The 24,869-nt window shown below is 35.7% G+C and overlaps 1 protein-coding gene across 1 annotated transcript in view; it reads right to left on the reverse strand.

The window, feature by feature from the left end:
• Positions 1-24,869, reverse strand: part of LOC135077327 (supervillin-like) — a 296,862-nt gene that overhangs the window by 241,083 nt on the left and 30,910 nt on the right. Inside the window, exon 4 of the mRNA XM_063971855.1 lies at positions 12,273-12,378. Coding sequence (XP_063827925.1) covers positions 12,273-12,378 — 106 coding nt within the window. The remainder of the gene's footprint in view (positions 1-12,272; positions 12,379-24,869) is intronic.

A 24,869-nucleotide genomic window follows, 5' to 3' on the forward strand; every position in this document is an offset into this window, starting at 1 on the left:
ACTTCTCAAAATCTTCTCTACAGCATCTACATAGCATTGGCCCAATCTGTCATGATATATTGCATAGCTATCTGGGGAGGTGCCACAAAATCTAAATTCCTCGAGGTAGAGAGAGCACAAAGATGCTTACTAAAGACGATGTTTTTTAAACCGTACAAATTTCCCACAGACGAATTATACGAAACCTATAACATAATGTCGGTTAGGAAACTATATGTCCTAGCATCAACACTTAAAGTACATAAAACCATGACATACAAACCCGACTTGATGACTGGTAGAAGACAAAACAATGTGATACCTATTCCGACTTGTAAAACTGAATTCGCCAGACGGCAATTTTATGTTCAGTCTACTTTTGTATACAATAGATTGCATAAAAGACTTAATATTTATAAATTGCAATACTTTGAATGTAAAAAAATCCTGATAAAGGGACTTGCATCTTTTGGCTACCATGACTTAGAAGACCTTCTTTCAAGGCCTGTACTGTAGGCTTTTATTCGAACCTAACCGTGTTTTGAGTAGTGGTCTTTAAAAACCGATCCCAAGATTAAAATCGTAGGGCTACCCATCGCACACAAACTCACACACACACACACTCTCTCACACACACACACACACACACACACACACACACACACACACACACACACACACACACACACACACACACACACATGCACGCACGTACACTTACAAACAGTGAGAATCGACCGTTATTTAAATATTTAAAAATTGTAAGAATTTGCTTCTGTAAAAAACTTCTACTGAAATCTAAAAAGATAATTTTATTTTGCATACTAGTGTTAAAGATTACCTATGTACTTAAATTATCGTAACCAGTGTAAGAAGAGCGGGGCCTCCTGCCACAGGTATATCCATATACTTACTAGGTAGGCCCCAGCCTCAGATTAATGTAAATACCTGCTTGTAAAAGTAAATAAAAAGATTTTATTTATTTATTTATTTATTTAATGGCGGAATATTTTAATAATGTTGCTTAAACAAATCGCATAAAAGAAGGATTTTGTTTTAGGCGTGGTTATTTGTATGAATATTGAAGACAAAAGAAAATGTGCTATTATTTTTTGCAACAAAGTAAACATTCTGACACTTTCAATACACAGCGCTTTCTTTGATCATACACAGACTTTGAAAGACGAAAGATCTGCCGATTATTATTGTTCAAAATTAAAATAGAAAGAACGTTACATAGACTTTTCCGCAAAAAGCAGCCTACACAATTAACTTTCGATTGGTCTAGAAGCCTTTAAAAACGTATGATTCACCATACACACACCCGACGAGTTCACATAAAAGGGCAATCGTTCCAGTTGACCTTGTGTATTCATAGTAAAATAACATTTGCGTATTTGTTTTATTACCTGGTTGACAGTAAAAATAGAAGGATGAATACCAAATTACCAAAAAAGTCATATGATGTGAGAATTTCCTACATTTCAGGAAAAAAAAATACACAGTACGGTATCACACGGGTCGGTACACTGTAATTTATCTCTTTAATCACTGTATGGATGGACATTACACTGATTTAGTTTTGACCGATTCCTCATACAAATTGCAAGCTGACCTAACTATTTAGTCTATGTAAAGATTAAACACCATATTACGTATATGCTTCGATAGACAACAGTGATTCTAAACTATAACTCCCACATTCAGAGTCTAGACTTCGAATATCACTGACTGAAACTTGGAGAATCTCATTACGGTTTTCTATTAGTTTGTTGTGCAAGTAAGTTAGCATCGGTCGGCTGTGCTCCGGCAAGCGTGAAGTCCTTTTCGATGTCGCCGCGAAGTTTAACAGTTCGAAGTGTACAAACAACTGTTTTGTGGCATAAATTGCTAGTTTTGTTTGTGAATTCTGGTGATAGAGGATACATTAGCTGAGATTCTATACGCGAAGAAAATGCTTATTGTAGTCTTATGACTGGAATTGACGAATAAATGTATTTGCAGAAGTACATAAACCTTCTATGGTTCATATCACCTGCCTAGGATATATTCATTTAAGATTGAGATGCCTACTTGCATAAGGATTAATAAGATGAAAGAGAATCAAGCACGCAGGATAAGTATATTCCAAGTATTTTATCAAATAGGTACATATTTAGTAAATGAACTAAATAGGATGTTATTTAAAAAGCATGTAAACGGTACACGTGGAATAACATTATTACATTTCTATGTAGGAAAGGTTGTAACCTCAGATCATAGAAAGGGAATAGATATGAACTCGCGCGTAACTACAACGAGAACCAATGTCCCCACATTTCCCCCACCACAGCTCCCACACACACATTCAACTGTGTAAAAACAAAGCGACTGAGAGTCTACGACAACATGTGCAACCGGCTTAAAAGTGCTGTGATTGGCCAGAAGGCATGCCTTATGGCCAATCAATGGCCGCGTGACGTGACGCACACTTTGAAAAAAGCAATTAGGGAGAAGAAAGACAAAATGGAGTCGATAAGATATCGATACTTTAAATCCTGGGGGCAAGGCTCGAAATTGGTTTCAAAAATGCTTATGTATGAAAACTTTTTATTATTATACGTTATTATTATGTTCTTTAACGATTTTTGGATAAAGGAGTCAGTTCCATTTTGTATGGACGAAAAACTCAGAAACACAGAATTGGGACTAAATGTAGTTACCTTATATTATTTCACATTTTACCCTAACCAAAGCTCAATGTCGTTATCAATGGAGTATAGAAGTTATAGACTGACAAAGTTTGTATGAAAGGTCATGGGTTAAGTAGGTACTTGTGATTTTTACCAGTATTTACAATATTGGTAATATATTATTATTTACTTTAATAATAATAACAGGATCACTATAATTATTATTAACTACTATCGCGCATTAACTTTTTTATTATGGCGAAATTCGTACCGCCTATGTTTATCAAAAATAATGCCTATATTAGGCTTTCAACTAGCTCTTATAGTAATTACATAGTTGACAGTTACTAATCCCTTCTACTATAATTATTGTTTTTGTAAAAACTTAAAAATCGCAAGGAACTCATGATTTTTTCATTCAAAATTAGAAAATATTAATTTACTTCTATTTATCGATAATAGGAAACCGTATTAGAACACGAGCCCTGCACTATGTTACGACCGGCACATGCGGCCGTACTGTGTATTTGACGCGTCAGTGGATATCGGAAGAAATGAAATACATTGCGCAGTAGTTAAGCATGACATAAAGTGGTTGCTAACTAAATCGTCAATGTACAACGTGTTTAAATTTTTATCACCACTAATTTCGATATCGCAGTAACTGTTACGGCACTGAATTCGTTCGTAAAAATTATTAGTTTTTTTTATTTATAAGCAAAATACCAATGTATTTGCAATACTTACATGTGGTAAATGACTCCATTGTTCCTGTAGTTCTTCGTTTCACTTGTGTTATTGCACGTAACGACGCATTATCCAACAATATCGGAGAACATTTCCTCAGTACGACTGAATCGCGACTAACCTGGCGTCGCGGGCGATGTTCGTTTCTGGGCATATCGCGGAGACACGCGCCACGCCCCCGTTTCACATCTATTCCCTTCTATGATCTGAGGTTGTAACCTAACGTATTTACTGGAAAATGAGAAAATCACTTTTCTTCGCTCTGGATGGCACAAAAGGCAAATGATACCGATAAGTCTAAAAACAATAACATTAAAGAAATCAGACTTCCTAGTGTAATAGACGTTGCTAGAATATTTCAAGAGCAATCATCCATTACATGAAGCAAGATCAGTAGATAGTGTAGCAAAAACTGAACATACTCCGATGCAAACACATGCCTACAGTTTTATTGTACAAACAAATATTTGCTTTTTTGTGGTCATCGACATCGACCATTTTGCACAAAATGATAAATGTGTTTAAACAAACGAGCAATTAATAACTTCCCGCATCATTCGGCAAAAAATAACAATGTATTATAATATCTACAGCATCGATCAACTTGAAAATCAGCTATCTTTTAAGATGATTCCTTATGCATTTCGTCGGCTAAGTTGATAACAGTGCGTAAGTCATTTTTGACGGTTTTCACATTTTGATGCGATTGGATGAAGAAAGACCGCGTGCTTTTTTCCGACCTCCTGTAAAATGCACATTTTTGACTTACGTACTGTTCGAACTTCACTGAAGATTTACAATATTCATGGACTATTCAAATATTTTCGTATAAGACTCACCTAATTTCAGTGGGCAATCGACCGTGGTTGAAGTGTGTTTCAAATCACAATCACCCCTACATGTCCCTTGCTCAGTGAGGTGTAAATCAAAGCGAATCCCCTACACCTGACGAATACTGAGTATTAAGGAGACTTTGTAAGGCCGTCCGATGCCGCAAACGGATCCTTTTTGCGTAAAAGAATTTAGCCAGAACATTATCGTTTGTAATATTGTAATGCACGAGTGACTTTTCTGTTTGTTTTCATTGCTAAGCCGTTGACACGGTTTCGACGGATTTTGAGGAAAAAGATGGGTTGAAAGACTGAAATGGGAGATTAGACTTGGTAGGATAGGAACCCCTCATTAATGAGCAAATTAATATTATTTTAGGATTTCAGTACGAAATAAAGTGTATTTGATAGCAAGAACTCGCGTAAAGGCCTTTAAAAGGTACGGAATATTGCTTTAAATATGCTAGTGTGACTTATAATATTTAAGAGGCCTAAATAAATCATCGTTAGACATCCTGTCTTAACTGAGCCTCTAATCTTGTTAGAAGACCCAAAGCTGCCAAAAGCTTGTTTTACAAACACTTGTGTGATTGCCATTTTATAAGTTGCCAAAGTTTCATAACAGGAGCAGATGTCTGGGAGCTTAATGGCTTCCATACGTTACAAACTTTTTGATGGAAGCCCACGCCGTAACCGCAACGGTAATTTTATTACATTACCGAAAATACCCTAAATTATACTAAAACAAGTATCCACTTTAATAGCTAAGTTTTAACTTAGATAATCATTATCTTTTAATTCAGTTAATGCTAAAACAAACGCAAAGTTTAAGAATCAGTAAACTATTCAGAAGAAGAGTCGATTTAAGTTCGAGTTCAATGGTTTATTCAAAATGGATCTTCTAAAATACAAAATTAAGATAATGCTTTTAACAAACTTGCTAAAACTAAGATAAGAAATAAGCTAAGAAACTCTGGTCTTAGTAAGATATTTAACTGTCAGGTTTAATTAGACTTCAGAATAAGGACGAAATCTGAATGCAAGATGCAGTCGGAATATGTCCGAGTTAATTAGTAGTTTTCTCAAGAGCACTAATAATAAGGCGGTTATCACACTGCGCCGCGCTCCGCCGCGGAGCGCGCGGCGACAGATTTAATCATTGTATGCAAGTACCTCAGTTTGTACCATAGAAAACACGCGCGGCACTTCACACTGACAACGCGTCCGCGCGCGTGATTTTTATATGAAAATCACGCGCTCCGCGGCGGAGCGCGGCGCAGTGTGATAACCGCCTAATAATCTGGGTTGGGATATACACAAAAGAGATCTAAATTACTTTAATACGACAGTCAGCTTCTATTGGTACTGATCTAGGAGGGACACACATACGACTCTTAGGGGATGTACAAACAGTAGAGAATCAGAGAACCTTATTATGTGAAAACACATTATGTATACTTTTTTTTAATATAAGCACTCAAATAAGTTTCACAGAAACATTAGCTGTATTACTTCATCTCTACCCTGGGGGAATCTAAACGTGCACCAGACTTGTTATTACTCACATTACCAAACTTTCGTACGTAACACGTTACTTTGATCAACTTTTCTTGATGCCCCTTGAGACATTTTTTTTTAATATAAGTACGCCTCGACTGGAAAACCTCATCCAATTATCCAAACCTAACCTAACCTAACCTAAACCCCCGAAATGTCCCAAATAGTCGCCAGCATTTTTTAATCTTTATTTCTCAAAGATTATCCTCTGCTATGTTATACTTGATATGAGGTCACACATAATCCGCATACCTTCCGAGAATTCTTCCGCACTTTCCGTCCTAGTTTCCTTCAAAGATAAATCATTTCTGACATGAAAAGGGGTCTTACGGTTACTATAATACCTAGCTTTCCTACTGGACTTACTTAGTGTTGAAACGTAAGGCACACGTGTAAGAAATATAACTGCGCTTTGCCCCGGTCTCAATGGTATGCATTCAAACCCTGTTTCTAAAACTTAGAATGTGCCCATTTTGGGCGTTAAGGAGATGAAACCATCTCCAGAATATTGCTTCGGAGAAAGAGCATGAGTTTCTGAAGGGATATTTTATTCTACATACTTTATTCTACATCTCTGAATGACATGGCCAATCGTCTTGTTATAATGGTTTGTTCACACACTCGTATTTTTATCACGTCAGTGAAAATGCAGTCAATTGAACGAAGTATATTTACGCTCGCCAATCACAGAGCTCTATTCAACGCTGTGCGTTTGATTTGCTGCTTCACTTAAGCAAGCATCGTTTGTGAATACGGGTGTTATGGTATTTAATAGCATTTTGGCAAATTATCTTAATTTGACTTAAAGGGGATTTCAAAATTATTTTGAAGTACTGTTACGAGTTTAATATGGTGGTATTGGTCGTAGAGTAAGTCAGGTCACGTCAGTCACACTTAATCTTTACAGAGGTGTCTGTCGAGTCTGAACAGCGCAAAAGGTTGGAAACCAGTGTTCCAAGACCATAAAATTCACTCGTAAAGGGACACCCGCCTCCGTATCTCGTTGCAAAATATTATATCCACTTTATATTACCACCCTCTTAATAGCTTCTGCTTACTGGGAAATGTTTACCGTCGCGAATTTATAATATAATTACGGAAGATTAGGTAACATAAGGAAAGCTTTATATGAATTCTAAGAATACTACTCGAGACGATATTAGCCTTATATCAACGATATTGCTCATTCAAATAGACATAAAAGCTTTAGAAGTAGCTGTTGGTGAGTGTTAACATTGATTATTATACTTACTTGTTTTATAAGTACGTTTTCGCGAGAAAAGTATACGTTAGGTTACTTTAAATGACTTCCGATTTTGCTCTTCAATTTGTAATTAAAACGTTGAGTTTGCTTTAAAAGCCGATAAATTTTTCAATTAATTGAGAAACACCAGGGCGCAAGAACGGCGAAGCGGTGGCAAAACTTCAAAGTTAAGAGCAGCTCCACAACCTTGCCCCATATTACTTGCTCAGTTCGAGAGGCCGTGTGGAGAATATTTCAGCATTTTCATGTCCCCGCTGCCTGAACTCTTTTATAATGCATACTACGAGGACCGCCAGTTTGATGCTCGCCTGGTACTTGAGTAGACCGGTGGCCTACAAATGGGGCATTTGAATAAGGTCTAGCGTTCACTTGTCTAATAGAAGTGGGTTCTTTAAGTAAGATAAAGCATTACATTTGTAGCGCTTGTTTTGGTCATATTTTATTACACGAAACACTCACCCACAAATTATTAATAGTGCAGAATTTTGGAAACTGTTAATAATTGATAAAACTGGGTCTTTTAACTATTTCATGTTAGCAGTGTAAATCAAGGATAAATTAAAATACATAATGTACAGTTGTTGATTATGAATTAACCATCAATTATGTTGACATTAAGTGACCGTAACCACTGTGGTTTTGAGTGAAGTTATATTTATGAGGAAGTTATATTTAGCTTTGAAGTTAATGAGCAATAGGAATGACAGCTTTCCGAGTTTATTTTCACTTTTACTATATCTTGGTGTAATGAACTTTAGTATAGCTAAGAGTAGTTTGTTTTCCTTTCACTTTCAAATAAGTAGTATTTAGACGGAAAAAGTATTTTATAGTATTTTTAATATTCTACAAATCAGCGAGGACGTGCCAAACAGGAAACTATTTAACTACATGGCAGGTTAGGTTTTATTAACAGTGGTTTAATTTTAATTTACTAACTGCCTACAGCAATATACCAGCCAGTAACGTTACAAAACAGGTTTGTAAAAACTTATTGTTTTAATCACACTTCAACTGGAACACGAATTATGATGAAATAAATTAATACCTAAATTGTATTGGACATTTTTCCTGACGTTAAATAAATTGGAAACATTTTAGAAGAGTAGATACTTTATCGATTTCACTTTTACGTTAGTCAGTGAAGTTTCACGTTGCATATTATGGGTAATTGGTGCATGTGCGAGTGAAAACACGACACGCATAGGTTAATGCCTATCTGCTAATCAATCTGCGATGCTAAGTAGGCAGTTAATGCGGCACAACACAGACACAAGTAGTATAACCTGGACTAATAGATGCAGGACTCAGAGGCGAACTGTAAAGGTTCGGCCAAACCAACGCGATCACACGCAATCAGCCGGCGTGCAGCGGTGGCGACCAGGCTTAAATGCATTGATCGCCATCGCTGCACGCCGGCTGATCGCGTGTGATCGCGTTGGTTTGGCTAACCAACGCGTGCATTTTGCGAGCGCAATGGTGATCAGTAGAAATCAGTGGGATCATCGCAATCGCCATCGCGCACGCAGGCTGTACGCGTTGGTTTGGTAACCTTTGAATAGTGACGATCACAATAGATCGATAACGGTCGCAGAGAGATACTAGATTAGGATATCAATGAACTAGAATAGCATCTGAATAAAACATAAATGAAAATACTAGAGAACACTAGATGCTACTGCGGATGGTGGTATACCGCGGTTCCAATGGCTTCTGAGAGCGTCGTCATTTCCTCAGGCTTATAATGAGTGGCATACTCATTTCTAGCGAGGAGAGCCCCACGTAACCCACTGCCTGCCTAGCTACCTGTAGATATACAATTTAATGCATTTTTCTGACGTGAAAACAATACAAACAGTGCAACTAATGAATGACGACCTAAATAAAAACTTGCCTTTAATTGACAGTAATTTATTATTATTTGTGTTTGTTGCACAATACATATAGGCATAAACAATGTTATTAATTTCTTTCACTGGTCGCGGATTTGCAATAGTTAATCAGCCTTAAAAAACTTATTATTTCATAGAATAGGTATGTCAGAATCCAGTAGTTTTAAGTGATCAGTTCAAGTCCCTACTAAAGCAGCCGATCGTGTTTTCAACAAGCATCTAGTATAGTATTACATTCGCAAAATATTTCGCACATGTTTCAAGTAAAAACTAGGGCGGACTATATCGTGTATCGAATTACTGGAATGTGGGCGTATTACGAAATACGAGCTTGAACTTTCAGTTTTATATGTTAGGTACGGAGAAAAAAATTGGAGGCAAAGAGATTAGTTTGTAAGGCTTCTTTATAAAATTACCGGAGCGAAGTAATTCAAAGATTGTAATTGATAACTCAAGGCTCAAAAACCAGGTAGTAGATTTGAGATTTGGTTAAAAAAATTACAGTAAATAAAAATATACAGTAAGAATTACAAAATAAATTACTTACAGCAAAACCATGGTTATAATTTACTTATAGATATAAATCATGTCTCTATTTTTCTACAGACCGTACCCGAATTCAGCATGAATGAATACCAAAACAAGTTTGCCCTTTGAATAGTGTTCGGAGCAAGGTTAGGTGGCCGCTGCCAATATAATCACAGGTGTCCCTTTACGTAAGAGGAACAATATAGGTGACTCAAATAGGGCATAAAAATAGAACATCCAGTTACCAAATAAAGGTAGAATACAATAATATTATTTGTAACGGGAGTATTCCCATCTCTCGTCCCCACCGCTGCAACTCCCATGTAGCCAGGATCTACAGCTTGACCGCCAATAAAAACCAAACCAGTGAAGGTCTAGTTTGTCCCAGGGGAAAGTTTTTCATTGGACCCGCAATGAAGAACATAGTAGAAAATATAGAGGAGTTATTTGTAAGTAATAAGCCATCAAAAGATTCCAAGATTCTCCGCTAAAGGCCATAATGTTGATTAAATGTCCAATATTGAGTCATGATTTAGGTTATACTGTTCCGCGATAAAACTGTAAATTTCAACCAGTTATCCCGTTACTAAAGCGTTTGCAACATTATTTATATTTCAGCCCTCCCCACAAAATCAATTAAGCGCTATTTATTTTCATAATAAGTAATTTGCGTAAACAAGACGTACTTTTCCTGCGTGTTGACACTTTTCAAACTGTAAACAAATGTTTTTAATGTTGGAAGCTTAAGTTGGGTCACGGAATTCTTATAATTAATTCCAGACTCCTAATTAATTTTGGGACGTAAAACGTGAGACATAAAAAAATCTTAATTTGAGCAAGGAAGTATAAAAAGTGTCTAAAAAGAAAAGATAATTTAATTTTAGTTACTGATATTTATGCAGTTTGTTTTTTTGCAGAATCAAAGATTAATCACCAACAACAAAGTTTAAGTCATAATTATTATTTTATTCGTGAGAAATTCGCGATATTTTGGCCACTGGCCAATGTTAATTTTTGTTGAATGCAAAGTACCTAATTTATTTATGCCGTGCCATGTAACAGTGAGATTATGCACGCATACTTTAATATGGATGATTGATAATTGCCACAATCGATATTATCAATGATTTATACTGTATACTAATTTACATATTATGCTCAGTTATGTAAGTTAAAGTTAAGTAAGTACTTCAAGCAAGCTCGCTCTATCATAGACCGCACCTGCACCTTTCGGGTGGTATTGTAATCAAGAACCAATAAATTCATACATAGGTACAAGATGTAAGGAAACTCTGCTTGATCAGAAAGGGTACCTACGTACTTAGTAAGGGAGAGTCCGCTAATTTGGACCAGTTTTTTTCAATCCCATTTTACACATAGTTTACTTTTGTTTTTGCTAATGTCCATGGTATATAATAAAAGATACATTATTCAACTTACTATTTCATAAGTATTAATTAACATGATTGTTGTATATTTAGCACAAATCAACAAAGTACGAGTTCAGAGCTTCGGTCCAATTTAGCCAACCGGTTCGATAATTTGTACCACAGGGTTACTAAATTGGATTTCAATAAATTTCAAGCCTATAAAAAAACTATGGCAAAATATTATACGATACATTCTTAACAAATTAGGAAACGAAGAGGAACAGTAGTTAATAACATAGACAATCGATATTGTTTTACACGTTATCACGATTTTGAGTACAAGTTTTGTAATTCCAATTATCGTAACGCACACTTGTACCTAATCTACTTTGCCAGTCTTTTGCTTTCATTTATTGTTAGTCAAACATAACTACGCTATTATAATTACAAAATATGAATTACTAAAAAAAATTTCAAAATCCTTTGGTAAAGTTCCATACAACTTGATGTGGTACAATTTAGCCGACTAGGTGATAGTGCTTTTAAAAAATCGGTAAAAAATATAGCTAATAAATACCGAAAAATGTTTCAAATAATTGTAATCCACACTAATTTACGCTTCTAAATAATATATTAGAAACACCCTGTGATTAAATTTAACAAAATTACAAACTAAACATGTATTGTCAAAAGTTACTTGAAAACAATGAAAAATTACTTTTCAAAATAAAACACACGTGTTAATTGTCACGGCAAAAACCACATGGCCGATATTAATTGATTTTAGTTGTGTATCGCTGAGTGTTGCAATTACAGACATTCAATAAATACTTTACGAAATATGAGGGTGGTACAATTTACCCGGCGGTACAATATACCGAACTCTCCCCTACTCAAATAAAAAACACTATGGGTGGAACACCTCCAAAAAACCTCAAACCCTGTTATTTAAAGTATGGAAAAGTGTGTGTTTGTTTACATTTACGTAATGTATAAAACGATATTACTGGGGGACAACAGCCCAACGGTGTCAGTGTCAGACAGCTGATTCGAGATCGAAGAACCCGTGCTGGTTCAATCCACGCCGATTAGTAATTTGTGTAAACAAATCATTTTAAAGATAAGTACAGTATTTAAGAAGACGCGCCCCACCAACTTTTGGTAGAGGGAAGCGAGGGCTGCGGGGAGTTTGATCCGAGCAATCAGAGCATGCGAAATTGTAGTGCGTGTGCACTCATGGATATTTTAGCGTGTACCGATAACACTCAAGTCACTCAACATTAGCGGAAGAATGGTGGGGCGCGTCTTCGTGGATGAAACAATCTATAATATTTAAGATTCCTCCAAAACACGTCTATTGCCTCTGGTAAATTAGAGGGTCGTGCTTCTGCAATGGATCCTAAATGACCTGATGATGAAATACAACTATTACTTACCAGTGGAGACGTTGGCGACGACAGGCTGCGCATGATTCGGCGTGCTGGTCGTGCGCGGCGACGGCTGCGCGCGGCGGCACGGCGGCGTGCATTCTGGAGCTGTGCGCTGTGAACACAAAGGGTTAATTATTTTTAAACGTTCTTATCAAACTTCTTAATAGTAATAACTCAATGACAGAGTAAGGATAATAATGTTGGTCAATGCTGAAATGAATGTCATGAGGCGACCACCCGACCATATGACCAAAAAAGTGCTAGACATCCAAACTAAGCCCCGCGGACGAGGAAGACCCCGAACTACAAGGATGACCGTAATCAATAACGACCTTTAAGAAGCCTAAGTTAACGGTAAGACAACCCAGGACCGAGCCGTCTTGAGACGCATGACGCGGAGAGCCGACCCCAAATAAGCCAGGCAAAGAAGAATGCTGAAATGAAGGAGCGCAAGACTTTGGTCACCGAGAGAGTCTACTTGTTTCACAATGTGACATTAATTACTAAAGATAAGTCAGCAGTCTGCACTGCGTCAGACTGTCGATGGTATAATTAAGTATCGAAAGTTGTGGCAAATCTATTTTTACTAGATATCTGTATTGAAATCTTTACAACCCTGAGATAAAATAAATGTATAACAATCAAAGCTATAAAACGTAAAAGTATGAACAATATTATTTATTTATTGAAAGAAACATACAGCTCTTATATTATAAAGGAATAATAGTCGGTTAAACACACACTTCTCATGTCTATCGTAACGAAAATCACTAGCTATTTCCACAAACCACTGCAGTACTAAATAAGAAATAGATAACAATCGCAATTCGCATCCAATACCACAAAAAAGCTTCCGAAGCAAAAACTGGGTCTAGATCAAGATGTTTCCGCAAAGAGCGATTTTAAATAAAAACCATACCTAATGGTTTTATTTCAACGCGTTTTTTTACCAATAATATAAAGTGCGGGCTCTAGAGCCCGCATTTGTTCACTTTGGTCTACCGTCCATTATGGATGAAGTTAACGTTTGACTCAAGATTAATGTACGTACAGTACGAAGAGGTAAGTATTAAGTAATTGGATATGATATAGTCCAGTGCCCACATTGGATTAATATGGTAAATCAAACTAAGATCACGAAGACAAAGCACATCTTGGGGCATCAATAATAGAGCGTTAGATTGATCGGGCATTAAGCTAGACTAATACTGTACAATACAAATGAGTATAGTAATCCCATTGCCTGTGTAGTTAGATTGACATAAAATCACCGCGTTTAGACGCATTTCTTTAATTCGCAAATCGTCCAACGGGTTCAAAAACCGTTTCATGGTTATTTTTTAGGTGTCTTTGATAGAAGATATTTAAAATTAGAGGGACCTAATGAACTTTCTTTTCCAAAGTATATTATGCTCCGATCCGTAAGTCACACTTAGTTCTAGGGAAGAATCGCTTTGTCAAATGACTCAGCCTTCTTTTCCCAAGAATACTGTGTTCCGATCTATACTATGACGTCACGCTTTAGCCTTTGTGCAATTCCAGTTAACTACTTGATGTTAACCCCACCCGCTGTTTTTTTGTTCTATTTTATTTTATTTATTACGGTATACCAACAACATTACATACAAAGCTGTTTCAGCCACGATCCCCTCCATTATTTTAAAAAGCTATACTTTTATTTCTGCTTGCACCAGTGAAAAACATCAAGCCTTGGACGCTTAATAAATTGGTAAATGTCACTAACAAAATAGAAAAGAAATTCGAGATATTTAATACAGAAAAAAATTCTCAGTAGCCAGCACAGACACAGACCTGATTGTATTCAAAAATTGTAGAAGGAATTTAATTTGGTGTCAATTTTTACATGAGCGAAATATTTGTAGCAAGCTAGAGCAGCATTTTGTTAAATAAAATATGGGTTCAAGAAAATTCAGTTTTCTCCTGAAGAAAACTTTCCCGATTTTACAGACAGGCAATATCAAGTTTTAAGTTCCGTTACATAATACATACCTATCAAGCAATCACTTACTGAGTGAATATTCTGAGTCTGTAATATTACAGACTCAGACTCGATTCAATGTCAAGCAATGAATGAATTTCAATATTCAGTCAGACTCAATCACATGACATAATCTGACTGAGATTGAATCTACTTTTGAGGGTTGTTTTGTAGGACCTACAAGACCTTTTGCCCTTGAAAACTAACAAGCTATTTAAATATTCCCAAGTACCCCAAATACGTCAGGCACATACTGTAAGACTGTAACGTAATAAAACATGCAGCACCTTGTTTACTTGAAGGACCTACATAACTCGTCCTTGTGCCTAGTACGTGAAGCTGCGAACGTCGCATTTCACCAAGGTCTCCTAGAAATGTGTTTTTTACAACACTAAACGGTTTACGGTGAACTCTGGTGGAATAATAATGAATGGGAACATTTGTTTAGGATTAAAATGGTCTAATAAGTTTGTATCATTTATCTTTCATTACAATTTTCAAAACTAATTTTAACTTTAAGCACATTATTTGTGTTTTGTTCATTAACAAAATATGTGTGTTTCTGAGAAACGAAGAGCAATTTCAAGCCTACTTGTGACCTATCCCTTCAAGCTCCGCGAATCGAGACACAATACCTAAGTAGATAATTAATTGTTACGGGTTTGACGGGTTAAGGTAAACTGAATTCTCTTGGTTCTATTCTACACCTAACCTAGTTCTATTGTAGAGTACATACAAATTATCCCGTACTCCAGAACCTACTTAATATCAAAGTTAGAGCGTAACTTGTATTGCTCTATACCGCTTTGTAAGCCAGTATCGGTGAAGCAGCCAAGGTCCTAGGGAAATTAGCATTTACCCCCGTCTGTGAGGTGAGGAGATGCAAGATAGATTACTTAGTATCAAGCTAAGTGTTATGTTCAGTAATATTTACCTATTTAGCCAGTATTTTAAGCATTTATCCGTACATAATCTTATGAGTCCTGGGAAAGGACATAGGACAGTATTCATCTCGGTCGAAGAAGCCGCAGGCAAAAGCTAGTGTTTTATAAATCGACGTGCACGCATAAACTTCTTTAAGTTACCTTTATGATACCTTTTTTTCATCAAATTGGGTACTATATTATCTGTTTCCGCACTAATTTTTGTGTTTCATAACCAAATTGGAGTAGTAGTCTAATTTTCACAATATAGGTACGCTAATGCAGCAATCAAATTGAGTCTTCGCTTTTTCAATTCTTCATTAAGACGCTTAATGAGCGTCTACGAGCCTTCTGTTGCCAATTTAGGCAACCAAACAATGCATTTACTTCTAACTGAAGACACAGCATTGACATGAGCTCGTAAATCTCAAGATATATTGGTTTCATTACTGCTCTACTTTTTTGCTCGATCGATTTTATTAGGTAGTCACTTTCTGGTACTACCGACATCGGGTTTAATTGATAACAATGCGAAATCGATTAATAGAACATTATCTGAGCAGAATTAATTCGTGAAATGGAGCTGTTTCTTACAAATAGTGTTAAGTACTTGACTTTTGAAACACTGCAAGTGCTGCAACCCGTGTGCAGTAAATAAATAAATACAGTAACAGCTTGATTACTAGTAACATAACAACCTAATTAGTTAAGGTCAAGTTTGTCCGAGGGGAAAATTTTACTTTTTTATAGATAACAAGGCCGGCATTTGACCGCAATCGCACCTGTTGTTAAGTGAAATGCAGTCTAGGATGGTACATATCTGCACTGTAAGTGCCTATTCACTCTCGCCTTTAAAAGGTCCGAATTATAGTATTCGGGAAAGACAGCAGCAGGCAGCGAATTCTATTGGCGAACTGTCATTGGATTGGAAGAATTATTTGTATTTTTGTAATTCGCCTTTTTAAGTTAATTCCAATGGATCAGCAAATATATTAAAGACTACACATTGAACTCACCGTTTTAATCTTGTACTCCTTGAAGTAGATCCGCATGTTGCACACGGTTTTCACTCATGAATTTTATGAAGTCACATAAGAATCAAGAGCATAACCACTATGTCATTTCTCCCGTGTGCACTACACTAATGTATCCTATGATTTCTAGTCAACGATACTATACGAGCGTTCGAAGAAACTGCGACGGTGATCGTGAATTCGTGACTAACCTCTGATTAACTATTAGTTTAATTGCTGTATGGTTAGATCGGCGTTCTGAAGGCAAAAAATGGAATGCATTACAATTTACAATAAGTGCTTGCAACAATGATAACTAGAAAACGTCAAGTCATGATAAGATTAAATTTAACGATCGGCAATGAAATATTGAAAAGATAACGACGCACTGACGAGAAGAATTAAAATAAAAACAATACTGAGCGATCGATCGATGATGAGCCAACAGACTTTAACTAAGATCCAAATGACGATCTACTTGTAGAATAATAGTGAATTCAGTTAATAAAAAGTGTATCACTTTAAAATACCTATTATCAAATCTATTATTATGAACATCGCTAACAACTTAAAAAGTGGGCGATTGGCAGCAAATTAACTTTGTTTACGACTAAATAGAAAACACGTGTCTTGATAAATTCTAATCTTATTTATACATTAAAAGTAGAATTTTTCTGTAAAATTAGAGTTGTGTCAAATTACTCACAATTAAAGAATTAAAAAGTATATCAATACAGCTGACTTAACGTTAAAAGTTGATATTTATTATCATATTTTTGGACGACATTTTTATAATTAAGTTTTCACACACGCACAAATATAATGATTGATAAAATAAACATTATAATTTGTCTACTTTATGGAGTTTTAATAAACAAAAGACTTAATAAAAACGTGTGCAATACACGTTTCACTTTACTAATTCATCGAGTGTGAGCTTATCTTCCAATTAAATCTATTATTAACATTTGACTCCATGTTTAGCGGTAGAAAGAAACTTGGAAAATTAATGATGTGTGAAAAGTCGCTGTGTCGTAAGATTTTGATTTATGTCGTTGGATAACGTTCAGTCACGTCTAGACACATCACTTTCCTTGGTTTAAGTAAGATTTTACGATTTCACTTTGGGAAACACATTTTCTTGATTTCCATTTGTTAGATTATAATTTATAATACCTAAAAGCTCATAACGTAAGACGTGTCTAGACTAATAGTTAGACATTATTCATCATTAGCTAGCGTTTCATGAGTTTAAATTAAATATAATTAATATTGAGAATGTAGAAACAAACCCATTTGGCCTACATTCTACAGCCTAGGTATGGTAAATTAGAAAGCTGAATGTGGAGACTAAAGGATCTGATGATGATGACAATTAAAATAATAGTTAAGTAAACAACTGTCAACAGGATAGATTAAAAAGTAAGTAAGTATAGTAGAGTCGGTGTCACGCACTGACTATTTCACTCTTCTCCCTTTTCCAGTTCATGTCACTTTCAGGAAAATATGGAATTTTTGAAATATCATTTCAAAAATAATTAAGTGATAAGTGACATCAAACGTTGATTGAATGGTATTATCCCATTGCTATCAATTAAAACAGGTCACAATTATTATTTTTATCTTAATATGCTTTAACGACATTATTTATTAAGTTCGATCGTTTTCTATGACGTCATAAATCACGTTTTACTTTTAATCCTAAATCATAACTTTAAGAAAAGTTTTCACGATCAAAGAGGAAAATCAAATGGTACTTTTATTTTTTGGGGTTACTTTTAGCGAAACGTCAATTAAAACATGTCAGCTCGTTTTGCAATAAGATAAATTAATATTCTAGAAACACAGATGTGTCGAGCTTGTTATAAGAAGTAATTAAAAACAGAACATATAATCTAACAGAGCGCTGCGTTGAAATAAATTTGAAATGAAGAAATCTCGTACAGTCAGCGTCAAATAGTTCGTTCATTCGTTTCAGCCAAATGACGTCCACTGCTGGACAAAGGCGTCCCCCAAGGTTTTCCACAATGAACGGTCCTGCGCTGCCCGCATCCAGTAAAATTGTTCATGACACCAAAAGTGGCGAAAACGTTTTTAATATCTATACTTATAATAAATCTGTAGAGAGGTCAATTCTGTACATGAAATATATTTTCAAAATAACTATCAGGGGGTGATTAGTGATCGATACTGATGCCAAAAATGCAATCAGTAAAATTTTTGTCTGTCTGTCTGTCTGTCTGTCTGTCCGTCTGTATGCTCCTTATAGAAACAAAAACTACTCGACGGATTTTAACGAAATTTAGTACAATTATTCTTCGTACTCCTGGGCAGGTTAAATGATACTTAGGAATTCCCTCGGGAACGGGAATTAGCGGGAAAATCCTTTTGTATGAAAAATCTAAACCGCTTAAGTTAGACACTTTAAATTTGGCATGCAGGTACCTTAATAAACTTAAAGCTTAGTTACAACAGAATATTGCAAAATTCCCACGGGATCGGGAGTTAGCGGGAAAAAAACATTTGTATGAAAAAATCTAAACTGCTTAAGTTAGACGCTTGAAATTTGGCATGCAGGTATCTTAGTAAACTTAAAGCTTAGTTATAATAGGATATTACAAAATTCCCACGGGAACGGGAGTTGGCGGGAAAAAACATTTGTATGAAAAAATCTAAACCGCGTAAGATAGATGAAGGGGGTAAAACGGGATCCACGCGTACGAAGTCGCGGGCGGCCGCTAGTCTTTAATAATATCTTTGGACAATCTCACACAGCGCCATCTAGCCCCAAAGTAAGCAATTAATATGCTTGTGTTATGGGTGCTAGCTTAACGGATATACTTCTTATATACGTTGTTAACACAACCTTATTCCAATTGTAACAAACGTGTTGCGAACATTATTTGATACTTTGGGTGTCACGAACTGTTTGACGCTGTTTGATTTTGATTTGATTTGACTGTACACGGACAAAATAATGTGGTAACCTCACAAAATGTTATTCTAAATTCAGTCAAAAGTAATCCGTACATCTAGCACCAGATTAACCACAAAATAGTTAAGTACACGACAACCTTCGCAGCGAGATAGAATGTCGATCTAGGTAACCTGAGCAACCTCCCCCGCAATGCAAATTGGTCACAGTAAGGCTGTTGTTATACTGTTAAGGCTAAGCCAAAACCTACTTTTTAGAAACTCAATATTAGGTACTTAATCTATGTACCTACATTCACATTTCACGCATAGACTCAAGTCTGTGATTGGTAAATAATCAAAATGGGTACAGAATTAATGCAACGTGTCCAACACTCGTATTCACAAACATTACTATGAGGTCTCACAGTGCGCGTAGACGCACAGGGTGACACACGAACCAATCACAGAGCTCTATTCAAAGCTGTGCGTTCGATTTGCTGCTTCACTTAAGCAAGCATCGTTTTGTTTGTGAATACGGGCGTAAAATAACTCTTCGTTCTAGTCCTAACCTTTTATTAAATAATTAATTTGATATCAGTAACTCTAACTCACAAAATGAATTCAATAATTTCGATCACATCCATCATTCTCAAAAATTCATTAGAAGCTGGCATAGACAAAGAAAAAACAAATAACAAGACTGTTTTAAAGAAGTACATTTATCAATAAAAGAAAACTACGTACCTACTAATAAAACTTTTCTCGTGGTTACTTTGTTAAGTGGTTACTGTCCGCTCTGATAAGCAATCGAACAATATACCAAACTTAAAGATCAAATTACCGTCAACCTTGGCTTTCAACGAACTACGAGTAAAGTTTCTGTAAGTTCCAGTCAGTGTGGTAACAACCTAACCCGCTCTACTGAATAACTAACGCGACTGAAACCAGATTAAAGCGAGACTATTTTAACCGTAGACACGGACAAATCGATTTCGCTACGATTGATCGAATAGAATCCACACTGGCAAGTTTCAAACTTTAACGATTATTTATTCCATACCATGTATGGTGAAGAATATGTAAGATTGATTTAGTACCTAATTTAACAGAAATCGAATGGAAAACATTGAAATAACAAATACATTATGCTGACTAAGCTTATATGTATTACTTATTCATAGGAGACCTTCTATTGTGCATAATGAGTCTAAATTGTGCAATATACAGATACATACAATTATAATCATCTATTACATAAATCCTCCTTCTAGTTGTAACCATGTTGTAATAGTCAAGTATCTTATAACCGTTAGTCATAGCATTATTAAATCAACACAATGGAACTTGTAAGAAAATGTAACGAACAAAGAGACGACTTTGACCGACATTGTTATCACTTCTTTGTGTCTGACAAACCCATTTCAGACGGATGAGGCCTTCGATCAATTGATAATAATTCCTTTATGATAAAGATTAATAGAAAAGGTTTCTCTTGGTATAATGGTAGATTGGGTTCTTTTGATGAATGCTAGATGTCACTATGATCAAAGAAAAGTAACAAGTCTGCAACACTCACAATAAGATTTCAGCAGATAATCCTCAATTATTATTTTTGGGCAAAATATCTCATTGAAGTTATATTATTCTACGCACTGTTTTATGTTATGTAGCTAATAGGTGCCATTTTGCAAAAACTAGTCTGATAGTCTTATCTACAATTAAGTTGTCTATTGGTCGGTCAGAATAATCTATGTTAAGTCGTTAAGTACTCAGCTAATTTCCTCTACAGTCTTAACTCGGATCAAAGGCCTTTGCCCCATAAAGTTGATTTGCCTTAGAAGGCAAAAGCAAGAGGTGTTTGCTTCCTGAGTTTCCGCCATTAGTCAGCACAGTATACGTCAATGTCATCGACAAATGTCACGGAAGCGACCGAATTAGAGTTCAAGGCTTGTTTTAAATGCAGAAGGTAAGCGTTATCTATTCCGGGAGAGATAACAGCATTTTTTGCAAGAATACATTATTTCTGTCAGCTTTGGTAGAGTCACTATTACACAGACAGTAACAGACTAATGTAGTTTCTACGGACTTTTAACTACGCTACTGTAATATCGCTTATTCCAGCATTTCTGTTCTGGTTATCTCTGAAGAGAGACGAAATTAAAGCAGGTAGGTACATAGAAGTTCGAGGTAGGCAGAAGATAGGCAAAACATTTGGAAACACCAATTTTGTTGAAAAACGAACTACTTTGTGTTCAGTTTAATAAATTAAATTCAAAAACATTTAAGGACTTGATATATCTGTTAATAAGGACAAGTTTATGACACTTTATCAGCTGCCATTAATAATATAACGTCTAAAAAAGTCGGGATCATCAAAAACGACTAAATCAAAATAATATTAATCTTGATTACAGATGATATTTTCCTCGAACAAAATTTTTACCCAAAGGAAAAGTGCCAATCTATGCCATTGCTCAATTACACTTAACATGATTAAACCTATACCCAATGGAGAATACTTTTAACGATGCTTTTAGAAAATGAACTGTAGTACTACAATTTACCCACAAATTACACAGAAAGCAAAATTATAATTTGAAAATATTTAGTTTCAAAAGTCCTTGTAACTAGATTTTGGAGTAATCAATTTTCATAATCAAAACAGAACCTGTCTACGCATTTTTAATTAAAATTCATAACCAACCAGAATTCGTAGCAAACAAAATTATAAAATGTTTTATTGTACAACTTGTGAACAAAACAAAACGTGGCCCTTATAATGAACTCCTGAGGCTTCCCAATTCGCAGAAGACACTTTCAAGAACACAAACGTTACCCACAATGTTTGTGAAAAAGCAATTTTCTAAGACTTTCTATTTTCACAACACAATGAAGGAAGTCGTAAATCACGAACAATGTAACCACCAAACCGAATTATCATAAAACGAATGTATCAATGTTGCAAGCACGAGAAGGCGGTTTATTTTTTATAATGATAAATAATATTAGATAATATTATAATAATAACATTACACGTAAATATCGTAATACAAATATTATACAATACGCGGTGCGCGCGAGCAAACGCGTCGAGTTCGCAACTGGCCAGCCGCCGAGGCGCGGGCGCAGCCTTCTTTCACTTCCATCGATTGCGAGCGTATACCCACCCGTAAAGGCATGTACCCATTAAAGGACTATACCGATATTTTAGCACACCTTGACCTAATTCTCCAGATGAACGAAATCGACACGTCATGTGGATAAGGTTAATTAAAAATCGGATTAAGGATTTAAAAATGAGAGTTTATTTGGAACTGTTATAATAAAAGATCATGATTTCAAGTGGCTCTACATAATTGGCGAAAAAACATTACCCTTTGAAATAATTAAATAAAGTCACATTAATGGCATTGTCAACAAACATAATCTTAAGGATACTAAACTGTCATGTACCGTCTAGATTGGGAAATTATAAGGGCATTTATTAAATTACATAAAAGTTATATTGAATGAATCACGTTACACGTATGGGAGACACTGTTTACCAATTTTCTGCTAGCAAGAGTGGTTCAGATTTTACTTCTCTGGCGTAGAATTAAATTACTAAACCACAATGTAGCTCGAATAACTTCAAGGCATCTTGTGGTAAGCCTAAATCTATTCTAGCCACAGATTCTAGCAATAGAATTAGAAAACAGATAATGAAGACGTACAAATAACGTGCTTTTGTAAACTAACCCTCTGTTTAAATCTGGCTCTGGCTGGAATACATATTAGATTCTAAACAAACTGTTGTTCCATTTGAAAAGGGTTTTCATTAATTTAAAAATTTAGTCACTTCTCAGTTATTTAAAAATTTAGAATTTATTAACGTACAAACAGTAGCTATATTAAACAATAACATGACTAGAACCTAATAAATCAATGCTTTACATAGCTCAGCAATCAGCCAGCGACCAGTATGAAAGGTCGTGGATTAAATACCACCTTGCATAGTTACCTGCTGTAGGGGCTGCAATCTATGGGCGATTCTCTGTAAGCTCGTAATCGGCTGTCCCGGCCGATTTTTTCAAAAAGCAATTAAAATATTTAAAAAAAACACACTTGTAATGAAACTTTAACCCCAAAACTTTACGGGCCCTTTGTTTTTAGAACCATAACTATTTTTAGTTTTTTTCTAGACTCGATTCAAGCCCGAAAAATACAGTCCCCTGGCTGTCCCCATCACTGCATTTCCGCCTAGAAATGAGATTTACGAAGAAGATATTGAAACTACATACATCTGGCAGCTCATAGCATAAAGAATAATAATGAAATTATATTATTTTCGTAAAACAAGCTCTCATTACCAATTTTATTTATTTAGTAAATTCCTGTAAACTTTGTCCCCAGAATTTTAATACAGTCCCCTGCCAAAAATTTAAATTCATAATATAAAAAAACTATAAAAGCTACGATGTTTTTATTGAGTGAAATGAAATGCAATTGCTATAAAATAGGCAACCATGCCGAATGCGGCGTTGAGATGCCTATTTTTTTAGTGTCAGAGCGTCATTTGTGAGGTGAACACGCGCTTGAATCGCCACCACACACAGTCCTCTGGTAAGTCATAATATGCATGTTAATTACTTAATAATCTCTAAAAAAAGTATAAATTGATATAATATTTATGTCTCAATTGATCGGTAGATTCTTAAAACACTATTTAACATCATTTTCGTAAATATTGTGAAATCTAGCCGAAATACACAGTCCCCTGGCAACAGTCCTCTGCCTTAAATTGCACAAATATGTGCATCAGGTCGCAAGTATTCATTCCTGGCCCATCCTCGGCTTTCCAAATAAATATAAAACACTAACAATGAGGCAGCAAGGTTCTGGAGTAGAGGCCATGTACCGGAAAACGCAGCGAGAGACAAGCGACACCGAGCCACCTTGTGGGTGGACCGACGACCTCATAAAGGTAGCAGGAAGGCGTTGGATGCAGGCCGCTCTACCAACTGTGCGATGTGGAAGTCATTGGGGGAAGGCGGGAGGCCTATGTTCAGCAGTGGACGTCCAGTGCTGAAATGATGTTGATGACTAACAATGAAAAGTGTCAGCTGCTTTTGCAACAGTGGTTCTTGTGAGCATTATAACGGAAAATCTTTAATCTGCTGAACCTGAATTGACCAAAAATTCCCCTCAAAGATTTGATGATGAAATAGCAGGAACGGGTGGTACTCGGAATTCAGTGCCTCAGAGGTTAAGGTTAATTTTTGATATGAATGTTTATTAAGGAAAGTTGTTATTTCTGTTAATTTTTTATAAAGACATTTTGTTTACTATTGATTTGCTATAAAATAATAAATAATTGATCAATTTAAAATGTCTTTTTCTTAAAGTACAACAGTCCTCTGTCTCAATTAACAGTCCCCTGTCATGATTTCTTGGAAAATCGCTAATAACTCGGAAAATATTAATAATTTCAGTGGGACTCCTTATCTAATTAAAATAATAGTCAATTTTCTTTGAAATGGTTCACGGTTTTTTGGAAAATGTTAAAAATAATTCCCAGGACAGCATTTGTATGGGACCTGTACGAGCTTACAGAGAAATGCCCCTATACTAATCTATATTAATCGCTACTAATTTATACTAATATTATAAATGCGAAAGTAGCTCTGTCTGCCTGTCTGTCTCTCTTTCACGCCAAAACCACTGAACAGATTTTGATGAAATTTGGCATAGAGTTTTTGAAACAGGAACGCGC

This window comes from Ostrinia nubilalis, chromosome 13 (genome assembly GCF_963855985.1).
Source record: "Ostrinia nubilalis chromosome 13, ilOstNubi1.1, whole genome shotgun sequence".
Classification (NCBI taxonomy): domain Eukaryota; kingdom Metazoa; phylum Arthropoda; class Insecta; order Lepidoptera; family Crambidae; genus Ostrinia; species Ostrinia nubilalis.